The sequence below is a fragment of the Agelaius phoeniceus genome, chromosome 3 (genome assembly GCF_051311805.1).
Source record: "Agelaius phoeniceus isolate bAgePho1 chromosome 3, bAgePho1.hap1, whole genome shotgun sequence".
NCBI lineage: Eukaryota > Metazoa > Chordata > Aves > Passeriformes > Icteridae > Agelaius > Agelaius phoeniceus.
In genome coordinates, this window is record NC_135267.1 from 21,027,100 (window position 1) to 21,047,950 (window position 20,851).

The 20,851-nt window shown below is 37.1% G+C and overlaps 1 protein-coding gene across 3 annotated transcripts in view; it reads right to left on the reverse strand.

Annotated features, from left to right (window-relative positions):
- Nucleotides 1-268: 268 nt before the first annotated feature.
- The window catches only part of COL12A1 (collagen type XII alpha 1 chain), a 99,549-nt gene continuing 78,966 nt past the window's right edge, over nt 269-20,851 (reverse strand). The window contains exons 53-66 of one of the 3 annotated variants that reach the window (XM_054629987.2): nt 20,459-20,536; nt 19,882-19,968; nt 18,912-18,965; nt 18,308-18,403; nt 16,806-16,859; nt 15,819-15,872; nt 14,555-14,608; nt 13,385-13,456; nt 8,033-8,068; nt 7,860-7,926; nt 6,094-6,282; nt 4,983-5,051; nt 3,777-3,947; nt 269-1,369 (exon numbers count right to left, since the gene is read on the reverse strand). In XM_054629987.2, the coding sequence (XP_054485962.2) occupies nt 1,188-1,369; nt 3,777-3,947; nt 4,983-5,051; nt 6,094-6,282; nt 7,860-7,926; nt 8,033-8,068; nt 13,385-13,456; nt 14,555-14,608; nt 15,819-15,872; nt 16,806-16,859; nt 18,308-18,403; nt 18,912-18,965; nt 19,882-19,968; nt 20,459-20,536 (1,263 nt within the window). In that variant the 3' untranslated portion in view covers nt 269-1,187. The other 2 variants (XM_077174834.1, XM_077174835.1) reach the window with 2 other exon arrangements.

Consider the following 20,851-nt stretch of genomic DNA (forward strand, 5'->3'; position numbering starts at 1 on the left):
ACAGCAATTAATCCTCACATTCGATCTCATTTTCCTCACCAAAAGCCTTGCAGACTGAATTTCCTAAAAGTTATTCATACCTCAGACAGAGGAGGCATCTCCTGCTTTCATCCCCCCACGTCTAGCCACCACAGCCCAAATATCTATTAAACTATTCTCATTCTAACTGATTTTTGATATCTGGCATTTCCAGATTATTGAGTAAATAACACTAATAGAATACAAATATTTCAGTGCCACAATGCCTTTCAAAAAATGAATAGACACATACATTTTCAGTAGTTTTATTGAAAAATGCCTCTTTCATTTCAGAAATAAATAATATAAGGCAGTGAAATTCACAATTTGCAGTTAAAATATAAAAGCAGCAATTCTATATCCATAGTCTTGCAAACAATTTCCAACTGCTTTTGGTAACTAAGAAACATTGTATTCTGAAAAAAAAATCCATACTAAATATACAACATAAACATGCAATTCCATCTCTGCAGGATTGACTGCAATTTGGCATAAATGTAACTGTGTCTACAAACAAGGAGATTTCAGGCATTATTAAACTGTATCCAGTTGATACAATGATTTCAGCTACTTAATGTTTGTGGTGTTTAGAGGAAACATATAAGAGCAGTATATGCTCCGCAGCTTGTAACTCAGAATAGAAGAAAATTAAAATGATACTGCAAGGAGAGGGAAAATTTTGGTTCTTTTTAACTAGATATTGCAGACCTGTGATCTGACTGAACTGAAAACATGCATTTGAAAAAGAAGAAAACTGTAGAGCTAAAGCAGACAGTCCTTAGAAAATTTGCAACAGCTCTGTGATTATTTTTGTTTTGGTTTTTTGGTTTTCTTTTTTTTTTTAATGTATTTGTTTTTACATTATTTTAATGAAAAGGCAGCACTGGGATAACTGAATGCACACCTTAATCTGTATGCAACCACTCTAAGCAACAGTATTTTACAAGCATTTCCAGAGCAACATGAAGTGTTTGGGTACACTCATTGCTATCCCCACATAAGCAAGATACAAAACAGGGGTGCGTCTGATATGAAAAGGCCAGAATGCCATATTGCAAAAGGAATGATGCACTCTCCCTGTGTGTATCTGCAAATGCAAGCAAAGCAAAAGAACAAACAAAAAAACCCACCAACCAAAAAAAAAAACCAAATCAAGACACACAGATCTTTTATGGTTTTGTTTTTGCATTTCTTGACAGTGATCTTTTCCAGCGCATGTGCTCAGGGTATTCTGGTGAATGCATTTCAACTCCATAGTCCTCATACTCGTCCTCTCTCCTTTCTGACTCCATAGGTACTATAAAGGGTTCACCTTCAGGCTGATAGGGTCCACTTTCAGGCACGTATGGTTCTGGTTGAAAATAGTTGTCCGATTGAACATAATAGTTATCGCATGTCTTTGAATCCACGTATGCAATGAAAGTTAGTCTGGCTACATAATGTTAGTTCAACCTTATTTTCATATAATAAATATATAAATAATTAGTTCACTGGGGGTAATTCTCAGTTTTGCTCATGAATGCTTTTTTGGCAGTAAAATAATAAAAGGTTTTAAATTCATCTTGAAAGGTTTTGTATTTATAATATACAAAACAGTGCAGAAAGAGTCATAAATTAGGCAAGGGACAAATCATGATAAAACTATTTAAAAAAACCAAACAAAATCAAGAAAATCAAATAAAATTACTATTTTACAGCTACTTCAGTAAATCTAAGCACTGGGCTTTATTTTAAACTGCATAATTAATAGAAGACATGGAGCAGGTAAGATGAAGAGATGGGTTTGGTGTATGCTAATTTTCTGTGAGAATGGGAAAGTAAGTGTAGACATAACTATCACCAGCGGCAATATACAGTACATGTCATTTTGTCGTGCTGTTCCTCGTAACAAACCGAGTTACAGCTGGTGCTTCAGGAACACCAAAAACTACAGCAAAACAGAAGAAAAATTATTATAAAACTTTGGTATTTATAACTGCAGTTACAGATCCAACAAGATTACACATAAAAAAAAGGTATATGCCCCAATTCAGACATGTTGGAAACAAGCAACAGACAGGTAGGTTTCATAAGTTGTCAAAGATGTTATTCTGGCATACAGCAAGCAGCAGCAGGCTTTTATGCAAAAGTATCACATAGAGTTGTTAACAGATTTTAGTGGATACAGTCCCATACAAATCATCTACAAGCCACAATTAGTTTAGTATTTACATAAGTTATTTCTCATTTTCCAGGTTAAATCTGTCTCTCTTCTAATGGCATTACCTTCGCTGGTTAGTAGTTTTACAAGCCTCCTTCGCCACTGAGGTTTTTGGTGGTCTAGGTCTTTTTTAAAAAAGAAAGACTGTCTACTTTATTATTGAAATGCAAAATGGGCTTAATGAATTGACGTAACTGTCCTTTATCTCATTCATGAGTTGTGTTAGTAAAAGTATCTCCCCGTTCTATGAGGTCAACATGGTTCAAGAACCATATCCGTGGTGAAATATCCATACGGACTCATTTTCTAATAAGCACGTGCGCAAACATCTCAGAAACAGGATTTTCATGTATTCAAACTGTAAGCAGCACTGGCGACTTAGAAAATGTGTTAGCCGAAACCTGAAACAGGTCAAAGATGATGTTAGTCTTTTAAAAAGTCCATCTGATGTGCAAAAACATACTTTCATCCAACTAAATACATAACAGTTAAGTCTTAGGCATATATTTATATATGTATACATAGATGCTTGCTAGAAAGAACACTGCTTAATCACACGCACAATTTTCTTTATTTTTCATTTAAATAAGAATTTTTTTGTGAGATCTGCACAACCACCTGGCTCTTTAACCAGTATCACTGAGTCTGCAAGTGTGTACATATATATATATATATTCTTTTCTCCTTCTTTTCATGGATACATGCACAATTACACTAACAGCAAACCACATCCAATAGTAGTATCACATACACTAATTTTGAGATCTGGCAAGGCATACATATTAATTTGTTAACAATACTGTGGTCCTGCAGGATCCCCATGTTAAAATATATTAGAATCTTTCCAGTCAAAAATTGGTGGTCACTGTGACCCCTCATTTTGGTTCCAGAAGCAGCCTAATGCTTTGAGCAACGTCACAAAGTGGAAGGCTTATATGACTCAGGGCTAATCAGAGACTCCATGGCATTTAACTTGGTAGATATTGTAGGACAGTGGTGCTTTTCAGCTGTCTGCACTGTTTTTAGCAAATGGATTTCCTTTGTGGAAATTTTTTATTTCAGGAATCAATTTTGTATAAATCCTGACATGGCTCAAAAAGAGACACATGGAAACTGCCAACCACAGCATTCCTTTTATTTTTCAAGAGAAACATGGAGAATTCAACCTTGTTCTGAAGACGATTGGAAGGGGTGGTGATAGAGGGGGAAAAAAGAAGAGAAGAAATTGGTCACTTAAATCCTATGAGCAACACCACCAGCTAGTAACCATCTACATTAAATAAAATTAAAAAAAAAGAAACCAAGACTACAATATTTACTCACTACTTCCTATTTAAAACAAATCATGCATAACATCAAGCAATCCTAGAACAAAGTGTAAATGGCTGCTCATATACTTGAACATTACAATGAGGCAGGCCTGCTCACTGACCCATCTCCTCCTGACTCATTATGTTCAGATTAGCAGGACTGTCTCATGTAAAGCAGCTCAATATGAACAGACACACCTGTGAAGGCTATTTAGGGCAAGGTTAAGGTTAAGTTGTTCATAACCTACCTGGGAATCCTTGGCCATTGTAAGGGATGCTAGCACACTGGGATGAATCACAATATCCTGGTGGCCCTGGGGGACCCCGAATGCCCGCATTTCCAGGACGGCCTGGCGGCCCTGGTGGTCCTCGTGATCCTGTGGAGCCTGGTGGACCAGTTCTAGATTCTCCTTGTGGACCTAATTTTAGAATTGAGAGGTTGGGAGGTTACTGTTTTTTAAGAGACATCTTGATAAAACAGCTAACAATACTTCTGTCTAGACTACACAGCCCAGGCTGTCTTTGGTGAGAAAGCACTCGCACTCTGTTGCTATATGGGGGTCAACAGAAAGAAATACAAAAGAAATCTAGAAATGTGACTCATCATGAGTTGCCTCCCTGTGTGTGGCTTATTTAAGTATTTATTCTTAGAAACTAATTTAGTAAGGTTTGAGCCAAGTAAGAAATGTCAACGTATTCTCTGGTTAATTTCCCCTTTGTGTAAGATATGATGATCTCAAGGGAAACTACTAGATTAGACAAGCACACTGGATTTCTATTAAAATATAGGAGTACATCAATTACACTGCCCAGTAGCCCCAGGATAGATGAGGTAATGTTGTTTTTGGAACCAATCTTATTATGGTTAGCAGAAAAGTAAAGCTTCAAGTAACTGGGGCTACAATTTGCTGCAAGCATATTATGGTTCCTGTAATGAAAAGCCATTTTAGCCTAGTAAACTACAAGCAGAAACAAATGATGCAGCTGATTTATGCTAAGGCGTAAACAAAATTTCATAACATGAAAACCAAAACTAATAATCAAATAATCTGTCTCTATTGTCCAGTAACTCTGTATTTGGGAGTATTTTGTAGTCCAGCAAGTAAAAGAAAAAAACCTACATACTACAGAAGAATCATCTGATAAGACTTATGAAAAATATCTGTCAAATATTTGGACAATTTATTTTTATGAAACACATTTTCACATTAACAAGCATGCCAGATTACTAAATTAAAAGATGAAGATAAACACCTATTAGTCATGTCCAAAAATCTTTCTAAATTGCTATTTTTGTGGTGATTTCCTACAAATTTATTAGAGCAAACTAATACATGTCAAAAACATGAAGTGGGCAAAGGGTGTTCATTCACGATATCAAGTCTAGTTCTCTATGAAGAAATATTTACTTTTCTCCTACTTTTCTGCAATCTGATTAAACAAAAAATATTTACCAGGTGGTCCTGGCAAACCTCGTGGCCCTTGGGATCCAGTCCCTCTTTCACCTTTCTCTCCAGGGATTCCTACAGAATAATACAAAGGCAATGAAAATCAAAGAAAGGAAACCACATCAACAGATATTTCTTCACACTCTCTCACTGACATTAATATTTACTTTCCATCTTTTAATACAACAAGAGTGGTTAAAATTTATGTTCTGCAGATGTTCAAATGTGAATTTGCAAAAATAATTTGGATATAAATATAGTAACCCAAGAATAAAATAGGATGTAGATGTAACTTAGCATGAATAAACTCTCTCCAACATAGAAAAGTTTTGAGATACTGAAGCACCACAGAGTCTTCTTATTTTAAACTACAATCAGAAAGTTATTTTCAGTCATGCGTACTTCTGCTATAAAGGATGGTTTATGCTCTCTTAGGAACAGTTATAATCAAAAAAGTTTAAGAAATTCTTCTGAATTCCTTGATTTATTCCCAGCCTTTTTAAAAGAGTGTATAAAATACATCCTAAAAAACATAGCACTGAGTCTATGCTATTGCAGAGTAGTGGAAATAAGCAAAGGCCACAAAAGAGTACACTACAGACCCCCCATGTAAATGCAGTGATACAAGATAGATGTAAAGTACGTTCACCCATATGTTCACTTTCCGTTCAGTTGCTTCCCTCCCTCAGAATATTGTAAAGAGCTAAGGGTGTTGGTACAATTCTTTAAAGTCCTAAATTTATACTTGTTAATTACTCATTTTCTCTCTTAATCAGTGTTCTACTTTGCAAAGAGTTGTCTTACTCCAAACAGCCTTTCAAGATGTAGCTCTATAGTGCCAGAAGAGATCTGAGAACAATTGCTTTCCTGGGATATTATGTGAAAGTCTCAGACAGCAGCCAAAATGTTATACCAATTTGTATTTCATGAAACCTGAGCAAGAGAGAGACAGGAAAGCACTGATCTAGTTAACCTTGTCCTTCAGTACCCCAGTGTCCATCAGGCAATCCAACTGGCCTAGCAGGGCTTCCTAGTCTGACGTGGTAAAAGGAGCAGACTGCTCCTCTGGCAACCTCTGTACTATGTCCACAGCACAGCTGCCTTGGAATTTATTCACCTCTTTCCCCAGGTGGTCCTTGAACCCCAGGAGGTCCTGGGAATCCTGGTCTTCCTCCAGGTCCAGGTTCTCCTCTTGTCCCAGCAGCTCCTGGGGGACCAGGTGGACCTGGTGGCCCTGGCTGGTTTCGGTTTGAATAATAATCATTTGGGATTTGATTCAGCATTTGATTGAACCGGCTCATTTGACCTTCAAAAGAAAATATAAATGTAAAATGAGTGAAAATCTTTTATCAGAGTGGGAAGGAATAATATATTATCTCTCTTAATTAAATCTTATTCTTGTTTCTATTCAATAAATCAGTACAGATTCATTAGAAAGACTTAAGATGAATGTCCAATAAGAAAGCTGAACATAAATGGAGGAGGGAGGGGGTCAGGGAGGAAAGTTAAGGGAGCTTCTGGAAGCCAATGGCATTAAAACAATTATCACAGAACTATTAAAATCAAGAAAAAGGCAATTTTTTACAATACTCTTGCCCTTGGAGTTCTATTTAGAGGTTGTTTTTACTCGGAAGAACAGAAAGGATTTGCTCCACTTCTAAAGCTGTAGTATCACATTTCTCTGTACTTTCAGACCTCTGCAGCTACCACAGACAATATAAATTATTCATGTGTAGAGTTAGCACAGTCCATGAAGTAATTTTCTTAAGCCTGTAGGCTGCACAGGCTTGTACTTACACACCTTCTGCATATGGTCAAATTTCATTTCCAAAAAAAGGGACTTGTGAGCAAAAGCAACACCGTTTTGAAGCTATGCAGGAAGGAAGCCTCAATGGAGAGACACATCTGATTAGTATAATGTGTCTGTCCTAGCAAAACACTGAAGAAAGAGATCAGCTGAACACAAAAAAAATAAGGCAGGGACGCACTAAGAAATATTAAAAGATCTTGGACATGACATCCTTGTTCATAAACCTAACACATTCACAAATGTACTTTACTTCTTCTGTGATGGCTAACTAATAGAAATGTTTTGATTAGCAGCCATCACAGACATTTCAAAGGACATACTGTCCTCCTTCCTGTACACAAGCACTCAATGATCCAAAAGGTATATCTGTTTCCTTCAGTCAGCACTTAACATTGTAATAGATACAATATTAAAAACCAGTTTGCCTTTGTCTTTCTTGGCAGGTCTACTGATAGAAAAAGCACTGATTCAAGATCAGAGAGAAACCCTCTGTAGAGAGCAACTTCATGGGCTGCAGAGCTGCACTATGTGGCAGCAGAGGACTAAAATTAAATTTGAAGTCATTTTCCAAATACTGTTTCTAGTTGCATAGCACCACTGATTCTGCGCACAGTATTTAACCAGCACTCATCCGTCTTTCCCGGCTGGCAAAGTACCTGCAGTAAGCATCCTTTTTCTCACTGAAGATCCTTTTTCTTCTCTTGAAGATAAGACATGTTTAATGAGAAAATATATGCTGATTTTATTGCAAAATGAAGTAATTTTGGAACAAAATGACAAAGGAAACCTCACCAGAATGTTTAAATTGCATGTGTATTTCCAAAGGTCACAGAATATTTCCAACTCAGTTTATTCTGTTATTTTGTGATTATCAAGCTAGCCTCTGGATCTGGCAAAAAATTGCTGCTACATTTTTTCCACCAAATCATTTGCACTGGACAGCTATCAGATTGTCAAGATCCTGCTGTGCTCTGTGGCCAATATCTGTCACTTCAAGTTTAAACCATTGTTTTATCTTTTTAAGAAAGTAGTTAATTACTTGTATGGGATACAAAGCAAGCAACACTGTTTACCATTTATCAGTTGTTCACAAACTTGTCTTGCAACTGCTCGCATCATGTTCTGAGAAGCAATGTCACCCTAAATAATCAAATCCAAAACAAGTGTTTCATTAGCACTTGTACTTTTAAAGACATGGTGTTTCATTTTAAAATTATGAAAAGAATTGACTTTTAAGCAGACTTACTCTGTCACCTTTTTCTCCTTTCATTCCAGGTGAACCCTAAAATAAATAAGTAAAAATTAAGCAACTGAAGGATTATGTTATTTGATAACATAAGTTTGAGATGTGTAACTTACACATCTCCAGCTATAAATTGAGATCTGTAATTCTAGAAAAAGTTTTGACTCCTTCAAGGAGAAATATCTGGTTCTCCTTGAACTTCTCATTTCAGAGATGCTAAAACAGGTGCCAGAAAAGAGTGGAGAAATGATGATCTTTTGTCTGTCATCAAACACACTAATAGATGCAGAAGAAAATTATCTGAAGGAAAAATTCAAATTAGGACCAAAAAACTGATGTATTCTGACACTTGGATCACACTGTCAATTTCAAAATTGAATTTCTAGCATCATATTTGTGTAAATGATCAATGGTCTGATATGAGTCATATATGACTGTTTAATTTTAAGTTTTATAGGACTGTTTAATTTTAAGACAACTTATTACAGAAGGTATGTTAGGAAGAATAACATATGTCAAGAAAAGGTAGTTGTCTTCTTGAATCCATATAAAAAGTATTCTATATTAAGTGAAATAGAGTTATGACAAGATGACACAACATGGAGAGAGTGCTTATTCTATTTATAATGACAGCTTCCCTCTTAATTCTCAACCATTTCTAGTCTTTAAAATGTCTTATAGAAGTCTTAGTTTGAGCTCCTTTATAATGAATTACATTTATCAGTCTAGCAGCACTTTCCATTTGCCTTTGAATAGTTTAGTGGTTGTGGTGTTTTCAGTTTTCAAGAGTACTATGAAAGAAGCAAACCAGGAGGACTGATTCTAATTTTTATGTATGTATGTGTTTGTGAAAAACACTGGGAATAATGATAGGGCTTGCATGAGTTCACATGGATTTTGATTTCTAGCCTAAATTGCTACTTGAACATAAGGCATATTTCAAAGGTAAAAGATCAGTTTGGTCATCTGCTGCTCTGCATGGCTCTCTACATAGTAACACACATCCTGAGTGTTATTGCTTTTTGCAGTGAAGTATTTCTTTAAGGAATCTATTTCTCACCATTAACAAAGCAAAGGCCAAGTGTGGGCTGCAGCTGTTTCTCATAACATTCCTACAGTACCCACAATTAATTTCAACAACACAGAACACCAAATCATTCCACTGAGGTCACAGCAGACACCTCTCGAATGTGGTGACACTGTTTCACACACTTCTGTCAAGGCCTTGAGCAGACAAATGCCCTTGGGGTATGTCAGGGTGTGAGCTTAGTGTAGTCTCTGAGCTTCTTTGCTGCAGAGTTGCACACACCTACCCCATGACATGCCACAGAAAATATGAGACAGTTCATCCATCACCGAGTTAAGTAGTTGTCGTACGGTACATTTGCATCATGAATAACAGATTGCTCTTGCAAAATTAATTGTACAGACTCAAATGAATGGTGACGCCATAAATGTGCCATTGGAATAAATTATGCCACCAATGAGGCAGCTGCTAATATGGATAAAATATACCCATGAAGCTGATGAATATCCTTTCCCTTCTGTCCTTTGCTTTTCATCTATATTTTTCTTACTCTGTGAAGTCCATGGGGAAATGTTTGTCTTTTAGTTTTAGCTTATTACAGCCATATGCTGAAACAGACTATGGACTTGTAAATGCCATACCATAAATAAATGGTAACAAGTAAAATCATCAGGAAGATATGACATTTCTGTCTGTCATTCTCCAATAATTAACACTGTGGTAAATTATGATGTACTGAAATTCTAAAAAACCCTAATTTGATTCCCAAATAAATAGACATTAATATCTCATTCATAAACTATTGCATGTACCTGAAATATTCATTGAACAGAACTGTAGGTTTTTAATTGCACTACTCTATTACATGAAAATATGTGGGGGGGGAAATGGTAAAGATTAATGCTTCTCTTTCTGTTTGAAACTTTCCAATTTTTCTATTTCCTACAAGTCTACTCATTTGAAATTATCTGCTGTGTATGTATTTATAATACATTCTTGTTTTATTTGCATTCTTTCTATGGCTTTCATAGTAAGACCTTCTACCAGAAGCAAATCATGCAGTACATCTTTTGTGTATTCACAAGATAAGGGGAGAGGGATGAGGCAAGGCAAGACAAGGCAACAAGGTCCCCCAACAAGGAAAATGCTAATGCCATGTACAGTGAATTTTAAAATTCATTGAAATAAAATGAGCCTCATTCCTCAATTTGTGACGTTGCAAACACACACTGATTCAGCCTTGTGGATGGAAGTCTAGAGCCTATTTGGAACTACCTTTAAAATTGGGAGATTAGAGGCTGACTGGCCATGTTAACAATAAAGTACATTTTCCACCTGGATATTTTAGAATCAAATTTTCAAAAAAATAATTACAACTTCAGTTACTGGGTTACTATTTGCATCTTCCTCCCTCTTAGTTATATGCCTCTTAAATTTCTTTTAATAGACAAAAAAATGCAGTTTAGCCTACTGCTTGACAGCATTTTGAGAAACAGCAGCTGCTGCTGGCATTCTGTTTTGTTGCTATCCTGCAGTGAGGGAGTCACTTGGGGTCAGTGCAAGGAGAAGCTGGTTTATGCTGTATGTGGGATTTTTTCTGAGCTGTGGGATGAAGGCTGGGGCCGCAGCATAGTTCTACTGCTGAAGAGGACAAAACAAAGGAAGTTTTGCTATTTTTATTTTTAAAGATAATGTGCTCAATTGTTTTTCCCAACAGAATGCTCTCTTCCCTCAAGAACCACCAGCTCTTTGCTCCCAAAGCAGTGCCTTTTTGAGACTTCATCTAGGACATCTGCATAGATGGACGCAAGAGCAGTGAACACATGGCAGCAGAGAATGCAAAATTCTCAAAACCTGCATGTAACTCACAACAGACTTGGGCTACTTTCGAAAGCTTTTCACAGTTTATTTGGTCCTGGAGGCATCAGTTCAATAGCACCTTACTTATTAAATTTAAATGCTTTGCATTTTTCCTCAGGAACTGTCTAAATCAACAAAATCAGACCCTGTTGTCAGAGAGCCTGTTTTATAAACAGGACAGCTCTACCTTAACACAACTTAGTCTGCATACCCATCATTACTATTTTCATTCTCACACCTATAAAACAAGAACTGGAACTTTTCCTCTCTAATAGTCCAGCATCTTTTATTTCCCATTATATTTATTCATAGAAAACATATCCATTTTTTCTTGAACCAATATCCTCTTCTACTTTAGTGAGTCTTTCTTACTGTTGGTGGTTATTACCTTATGATATGTGTATGAACCACTAAGGAATTCTCACTCTCTGACCAGACAGACAGCAGATATTTTAGTCTCCTCTAGGATAGTCTGCATACAGTTCTCAATAAATTACCAACTTGTTTGTGTTCTTACGGTTCCTTTTTCCATCATTTTGTTGCTACACTGGAAAAAACACCTAAGTTTCTCTTGGAGGCACTTGTAAGCAGACCAAAAAGCCAAATTTCCTACTTCCATGAAAATTCAGTTAACACTTCTAGGATTTACTTGTTCTAGTATAAGTACACAGTGAGGTAGAGAAATGTTTACAGTGTGGTCTGCCTCAGCTTAGCACATTACTGGTATTGAATACATCAGGAAGGAGCTCCAGCTGACCACATTCACTGGGAGTAACTTCAGAACACCAAGGCTGCTCATAATTTGCAAGTAACTGTATACCTTTTACCTGGAATGCAATATATCCCTTGGCTTGCAGGGGTCTTTCTCCTCACTTTCATTTAATAGTACTAGCAATACAGATTGATCAGGGAGAAGAAAAAACTGGCAGGATCTGGTGAAAAATTATTTATTCCTTGTATTTACTAGAGGCGAAGTGAAGCCTCGTTATCTTTCTCTTCAGGCAGAATTATGATTCATGACAGTGCAAGTTGCATTTGGCTGTCAGGCTGCACCTTTGGCAGGCTGTAGTACTGCAAACAAAGGAAGGCCTTGAAATTCTGTCCACCAGGAATCTGATAAAACATCTGTACAAGGTACAAGCCAGAATTCCTGCTGGGATCTGTTCTAGAAACATTAGAAATGGTAAATATGATGCACAGTGTCCCATTACAATAAAGTGCAATAACTGCGGGGAGAAACATTTATTTCTAATTGAAAGTAACTCTTAAGAATTAGAGTGCAGGAGAATTTAGACATGGTGCCTGGACAGGAGTTGACTGCCTTGCTTTGTAAAAGTCTTTAAACTGGGCTTGTAGCCAGATGTCCTTCTAAACACATTATTTATCTGCAGAAGATCTTTACTTCTGAACTAGGTACTTACCAGCTATCCATTGTCCCAGGAGAAGGAAAAATCAGATACACCTGACAATTTAAAGCTCCCTTGTGAACAAAGCACAGCACTTTGTGCTCCAGCCATGTCTATTCAACATGCAACCGAGCACAAATATCCCACTAAAATGTATATCTAAAGGCAGGAAAGCTTCAAGACTTTCCTAAGACACTCCGTGTCCTCTACTCCAAGGAGAAATAGAATTTATAGTCTGGCAAACACAGACTGAATTCAACGTGTGTAAGAGAAAATGACCCAGCTTCCAGGTGCTCCTGGGAGCTTCCGCTTCATGGCCATCAAGTTTCCCAGCCTACTACATATTCTTTCAAATTATCCAGCTTTTTTATATACAACTACACTGAGGCAGGATAGAAAATTCTAGATGACTGCTATACATTATCCACAAGTAACAAATGACTTCTCATTTCCCTTGATGTCTTACTCAAGTATAATTTCTCTGAGATACCACGAGTGACTCAAATTAAATTTCCCCTGAAACTGTTGGTGGGAGGCAGCGCCTCCTGCTCTTTCTCCCTGTTCAGGAAGCACTTTAAAAGTTTAAATAGAACCCACAGAAACCACTCCTAAATAACTGTGAAATAACATTGTAAAAATAATGAAACATTTGCAAAACACAACTGATTATGTAATATTATCAAAGATTGTCCACCTTCAGCAGTTTATCACTTTTTTACTACACATGCATGCAGTAGTGTAAAGACTTTACAATCATTTTGCTGACCTAGTTTTCCATGCTTATGCAGTGTAGGAATGAATATATGTCTTGGCACATAAGAGCCTATGATCTTTTTAGTGGAAACCAGAGACCACAATTTTCAGCCCCAACTATTAAACTCAGCAAAATGGCATACTGTAAAAATAAAATTATTTTTAAAAAAATACTTGTGGGTTTAGGTCAACTCCACTGTATTAACCACCATCATAAGTGCAAGACAACTATTTCAAGCAGCAGAAGTCTCGTGTTCAGCAACAGACTGTAATTATAAATTTGATACTCTAAGTGTATCATTATCTTACTGGTGTCCCACGATCTCCTGGTTTCCCTGGTTTTCCGCTTGGGCCAGCAACTCCTGGAACTCCAGGAGCACCCTGCAACAGAAGACAAGTACAATGAATAGTGGAGATACACAATTACCTAAGCCCTAATGAGAAACATGTTATTGTATTGAGTACAAAGCAATATTGAAAGTAGTTCCTATCAGGTTGTTTTCTGTTAGGTACATATCAGGCTTGAAAATTTTTTTTATGGAATAAACAGTTTGTTTGTCTTGGAAATGTGTTCTTTTATGTAACACCACAGTTTAACAGACATTGTGGCACTGAAAGATGCAGAGGGTGAGTATATGTTTTTTGGTATCATTCTAAATGACCAATTCCTGAAACAGTACAAAATAGTTGGGCCTTCTAAGTTCACCTAGCAGATCTGTGATCCATGTTAAAATCCACAAGACCAAAAGCCATTCTAGTGATACTAGATAAATACAAAAAATTAAAAGAACAGTATCAGATTATGTGACAAAAGCTCATCTGCACATTCACAAAGGAACATGAGGAAGACAATTGTGGGGACATGGGGCCAGCCCAAATAATACCCTGCCTTAGAGATTGCTCTCTATATATGTAATGCAAATATGTGTTCTGTGTGCATCTGCCTTTTGGAAATGCAGCTTCCAACTTGCTATAGGTTGGACCTGGTGACATGGGGCTGCAGCAAATTGCCTATCTCAGGCTGTATGATCCACCATACACTTTTCTCTTACAGCCAGCCTCTTTTCTAGCATGCTCCCACAAGACACAGTGAAGCAGCTCTGTAAGCAAAAACTAATCCTCAAATGCTCTTGTCAAGAAAAACTTGTATTAACAGTGTTTGTTTTCACCAGTGTACAAGTAATAAGCCAATTGGTTTCAGGAGACCTAGCTATGCATTTAAAGATCATGGCTAAAGAACCAGATAAACTGGTTCTTCCCTTATTTACCCTGGCAGAAATCAGTTTCAAAACCACTGTTATGAACATTTGTGAATATATGCTTTGCCCAGCTCACCTTCTACCAAGAGCTTTTCAGATCCATTTAGGATATTGAGCAAAGGATCCATTACATATTTGACAGAAATTGAAAATGTCAATGTGGCTCTCTCTTGGATGAGGTCTCTTAATTCAGAGTATATCAAGACAAAATTATATTTACCGCTGGTCCTGGTGGGCCTCTGGGACCTGTGGGACCATCTTTTCCTGTGAAACCCTATTCAAAAACAAAAGTAAGATTAGAGAAAAGTGGTCTTTAATTATGTAATTGTATATATATGATTACTACTGTAATTTCTTTTAAAACCTATCCACAGTACAAGTTAGAAAATAGCTATCACAAATTATGCTGGAGAAGGCTATGGAACACTGAGCTTCAGACACTTTAGATGTTCAGCTGCTGTTGATTAACTAAAAATGAAATCAATGTTTCTTAATATTTTTAAGAAAAGGAATCATTATTCTATCCCAGAGGAGCAAAATCTCTCATTTCACTGTTCTCTCATTCACAGTTTAGCTGGATCATCAGAGGTTTATAATTAACTGGAGAGCCCCCTCTCTCTCAGATATTTCCCCTGCAAAAATGAAGGCTGAGCAGAAATTTACAGAAGGTTCCCATTTCAGTAATCCAACATTCAGTAATGCACAAGTCAATGTTGATGGTCCATGACCCACCAATCCAACAGTATCCTCTTTGGCCATCACACAGTCATCTATTTTCATTTCCAGCTTGAATTCCCACTAAAGGACGGTTATAAATGCATATATCAGCTATGAATTTTGCCTGTAAAGGCAAATAATTGCTTCAGTCATCTTAAAGGTGATATTCTACTGTGACAACAAAAGAGATTTACCTGACTGCAATTAGAAGAAAGGAATTGCAGCAACTCCACAATGAAATACCTGTGTACATGCCCCTCATTAGGAAGACATTTCAGAGTTCTCCATCCAAAGAAGCTCCAGACAGCCAAAGGTTTAGGGGCAAGCCTGAACTTCACAGTAAGTTTGGCACAGACAGATTCCTGAACAATATGGCATCTCCCAGATGTTGAGATAAACAGAGTTTCAAAGGGATCCCCTGTAGCAGCAACAATGTGGGGAAGGCAGCAGGGCTGAGTCCCTCTGCAGAGCCCTGCCTAGGGGACATACTGCCCTAAGGGTGAAGGCAGCTGAGAACCTCGTCAGGGGAGGGAGCAGGCCAATTCTTACAGAACCTATCTGGCTACCAATAGCTGTCTGGGGAGGTTTTTACCCCAATGTGTTTCCAATCCTGCTACTTTTGTCTCTCCAGAAGGGGTGATGATAAAAGGACTCCTCTTGAAAAAACATTTGAAAATTGAAAGATATATAAAGAATGGGAAAAATCCGACAAAACACAAAAATGACATTATTTGGTCTTTTCAGAACATAAATTGAGAAAGCCTTACCCTTTCTCCTGGAGGTCCCACTGGTCCAGGTGGACCAGGTAAACCTGGCGTTCCCTGGAGGGAGAAAGAGTGAGAAATTGTATCCATGACAGAACAAACATCACTGTTATGTCATGCCATATATCTCAAGTATATATGTTCTTGCCTCCTTTCTGTCTAATCTCATTGTACACTTACATGTAGCATTGCTTCCTACAGGACATTACTACTCCCTAAAAGTATTCTACTCAGAGTTATAAGGACTAATGAAACAGATAAAGAATTCAAGGCCCTTGGCCCATGACTGACCTTATCTGATCTATGAAACTAAGTCCACAACAACACTTAAGGACTCCTCATGTAGTCTTTTTATCATCACTAAATTACGGACAAGATAGTAACCCAGGAATATTCATCATGCCAGGACATGTGCAGATCAATGACCTTAGATTATTTATAAATTTGGTCAATTAAAAAATATCCTAATTTTTTCTCCTCTTTGTATAGTTTACAATACAGAAACCTGCAAGTAACTGAACTTAAATATTGTCTTCTTCTTTCAGGAAGCATACAAATAATGTCCCAAGGCCATTTGAATTCCAAAAGTAGAAAGTAATTAGTAATTACTAAAGAAGGGCTCAGCAAAGTTCTGCAATCTTTATTTTAGGAGGACATTTAACTGCAGGTGGTAAGAAGATGAGAGACCGTCCTGGGGAATTGAGTACTCTTCCTAATCGAATGGTCTGTTATTGTTCATTCACAACAGTCAGGATGGGCATTTGGCTTGACCAAGCACAGCTGGTTTTTTCACATTTGCTGTTTTGAATGGTTTATTATTACCTATATTTCAAATTTCTAAGTGTAACATAACTATGTTTCCAAAACTGTGGCCCAGGGAGGTATGAGAAGAGCCCATGACTCCTAGTGATGTCAAAGACAGCTGTCCAGCAGCCAGATTTCTTCAGGAATAGTGCAAAATGACATCACCTTGTCTAAGTGTCAACTTACCGATCGCCCTGGGAGTCCAGGCTGGCCAGCATCCCCTTTCATTCCTTGACGACCCTATAATTTTCACAAATGATTACAGAGTACATCATACTTCCAGGACACAAGGTGTAGAAGGCTATAAAGAAGCAATCTGCTGCCTTTCACAGCTAGTTTGCCTTCAATATATGCTACAGCACTGTAGTATAAATGCACGTACAAACCCACATGAGCTAAATTAGGCAAAACAATATTCATTTTTTAGAGTGGCTTGCATGATAATCCAGCATTAACAACTGGTACTAATCAAAAAATTTGTAAACATAGACTGAGAACACGATTCTTAATTGATAGGAAAAACAAAAGTACATGACTCAAAAGTGCTCTAAATTCATGTTAGCTAATGAGAAACTCCACGAATGTTTGTGTTTTCATTCTTCAGACTTTTTCAAGTGAATGTGACACATAAATGGCTTATTTGCATTATGCGTGTAAGAGGAATGTTTTTCCTTTCTTGCTGTTTGATACCTCTATATCTTCTTTAATAAATTTTTAAATTTATTAAATTTAAATGAGTGTATAATGAAAAAAAAGCATAAAAAGAATCTACACAGGGTAACAAAATCATTTTACTTTGTCCTTACAAAACAGAAGGTGTTCCTAATGACTACCTTAAAGCACATTTTGTTTTCCATTTCCCAAATTCCATTACAGATGGAGCAGGTAACCAATTTTCAAATGAAAAATGACAGAGCATGCAATTAGACATCACTTCTTCTTTCCATAGACTTTACATTTTGATCAAAGACTTCATAAAAGAATCTCCTGAATATATTAAAATTCAAGTTAATCCTAAATAGGGAACATCAGAATTATATTGTTGCTTTCAGGGTGATTATTTATTGAAATATGGCAAAAGCGGCCTTAATACATTCACAAAGAGTTATGCATGCAATCTTCTATAAAAACCAGAACATGGTGAAACTTCATCAGTGTTAATAAGACTTGCTCTGGCTTTGAAGGCATGCACATGAAATCAGAAATAGCATCTTGCTAAAACATGGATGCTGTTGCCAAGAAAACCCCTAGCTACTGATTTAAGCCAGCCAATAGAAGTTGAACACATAAGTCTGTGAAAAAGTCTTCAAAGTAATACTGCATCCTTAATTTTCCTGTACCACAATTTGATAGTTTTGAGTCCTTAAACTGGAATGCCTAGCAACTCTACAGAAATGCCATTATGGCTGACAACAGAGTAACACAACTTACATTACTGCACTCAGACCTTGTCCCTTCATTAGAATCCTATAAGCACATGTAACATTCAGGACAGAAAATGCTATTTTATTAAGAGACTTGTTTCAGAAAGAGATGTGTTTCACAATGCTACTGTGTTGAAGGGACAAATGAATGCTCTGACTACGCTGCCACCCTCTTCCCAAGACCACCATCCCATGGGCAGCTCTGGCTCCACACACACTGCCTGCTGATGGCACTCAAAAGGGATACTCAAAAGGGACACTCACCGGTTCACCTGGGATTGACAGCCCGTTGGGACCCTGTGGACCTGGGGGACCTTGAGGGCCTGGAGGACCTGTCTCACCACGAGGACCTGGAGGCCCCTTAAAGCAGAAAATTAAAACAAAATTGTAAATGACAATCCTGTCTGAAATCCATAACTAAAATCCTTTGGGTTAGACATTTAAGATAAGTCAAAGCCTGGAGACACATTTGATACTTCGGAAGAACAGTGGAAATAGCTGTTCAAGAGGCATACTCTTTCATAAGCTATTCTCTGATTCATGTTGGCAGTCTCAGGCCAAGACATACCCTCTGGCAGTGCCAATTAGAAGTATTGCCATGTCCTGTGTACAGATGAGAGAACAATAATGCTGCAGAGTGTGTATTAACACTGATGCACATAATCCCAGTATCCTGATGTGTGGTCAATGTAGCTACATAGACTGTGATATATAGTCTCAAATAGATGGGCTGCACATAAGCAACATAAAGGCATATTTTCAACTAAATTTTAATCAACATTCTTAGACTAAAACTAAGCATAAAAATTTTCATACAGGTAACCCTGTAGTAACATCATTATAGATGCATTTTGGGAAACATACTTACAGATGATCCAGTCAAACCCCTTTCACCTCTGGGACCTTTAGCGCCGGGGCCACCCTAAATTGAGTATTTGGAAAGAAAATGTATTTCAAACACAGAAAGCAAAGGTGCATAATTCTTATGTGCTTTATGAAATCTCTTTAAAAAAACTCTTAAGTGAAGCCCCAAAGTTTTGAAGTGTACAGATCATACTGCTAAAAAGAGTGGTAGAATAAAATATGCATCAGGAACTCAGGGAAACCACATCAACTTCAGCCTTGCCAATTCAGCCCATGAAAAATTATTATTTTGGTTTTTGTCTCTGCAGATATAAACTTCAATTTATATTCATCAAAAACTCTGAAGACCTCTCTAGTAGACTACCAGGCAGCTTAACTGGGCTTTAGATTCTTCATGCAGCCCTTTTGATAGTTTCAAAGTATGACTACTGGTCTGGCTATAACTCCCTAATATTCAAAGCAATTGATAGGACTATGTCCATTCCATTAATTGGAATTAATTAATTAATTAATTAATATCTCTCCCCATAAAAAAAAACAATTTATTTCCCTGACAGGGTAAAGAATCTTTCCTTGGAGTGAAATCTTGACTCTGTATTTAGGAAAAATATTTTTCAGTTAATTAAAAATGTTTTGTACATGATGTGCAAGATACACCTGACAATTTAAAGCTCCCTTGTGAACAAAGCACAGAACTTTGTGCTGTGCCAGAGTCTTTCAGCCTATCAAACAATGAGGAGCTAATCTCAGTGATCATACTGGAAATATAGGAAAAGATCATACAAGCAAGTAGATATGGTAGGATCTGATGAAAAGGGGCTGGATTACCATGTTGTTAAGGATATATTGACAGGAACTATGTCTCTGACTGGCATTGTTTCACAAAGCCACAGACCAACACAAAACTACTTCCATAAATTTTAAAATCAGAACATTTTCTATATTTCTGTGCATAGTTACAGCAGGTAACTTACAGCTGGTCCAGGAGGTCCTGGAGGTCCCACACTGTCTTGAGTACAGGTACAAGCATTTGGAAGAGCTGGGCACTTTGCTTCATCTCTCTGAAAATTCAATCACAGCTTATTATTGTCCTTTTAAAGAAATGTACTCAGTGGAAGCATGCTTTTCTGAAATAATAGCAGGAAGATTTGCTAATACCCTGTTTCCAAGTAAAACTCATAGCTAAACTGTGGTTTCCAAATGTTTCTACAGAATCTTTTATATATTTAGCAAATTTTCTCTGTGAGCTATGCAAGGAATTTACAATAGAGGCATGAGCAAAATGTTGTCCTAGTATTTATATGCACTTGACAATCAGCTTGTGCTGACGAAGAATAGTTTTGCAAAATTTCTAAGGGGCTCAATTCTAGCATTACAGCTTTACTGTCTCAGACACAAAGCTTTGAAATAAGGTGCAGTTGACTGGCTGCTCTGACAGCTGTGATTTAGAAGTGTTGTCAGTACAAGGTCTAATAACAGCCTAACAGTAACATTATTAAATTTAGTGTCAATAACATTTTTCTGGATAGCCTCTGGTTCATTCATACTTACCATAGAAGGGAGATCACAGCATCTGTCTCTGCTAGTCCAAACTGGACTGCATACAATGTCAAAATTCTGGATTTCTAACTGTAAAAGAAAGAAATACTCTTGAAAGATCATTAAGTTTGGTGTGTTGTTAAGTATGAAATCTATCAACATTATCATTAAAAAATCACTCCTCCATTTATTTCTAATGATAGAGTATCCATAGTATTTGCACTCAATCACTATCAGCTCTCCCTATTAAAAGCAAAAAATTCCTGCCCTTGTTTGAATTTACCTGAGTGCGGCTTCCAGCTACTACATTTTTGTTCTTGCAGTTCTGCTAGAACAAGAAGCTGCAAAGACTAGACTGTCAACTCTACTGACACATGCTTGAAAGCTTTGGATGATGCAACAGTA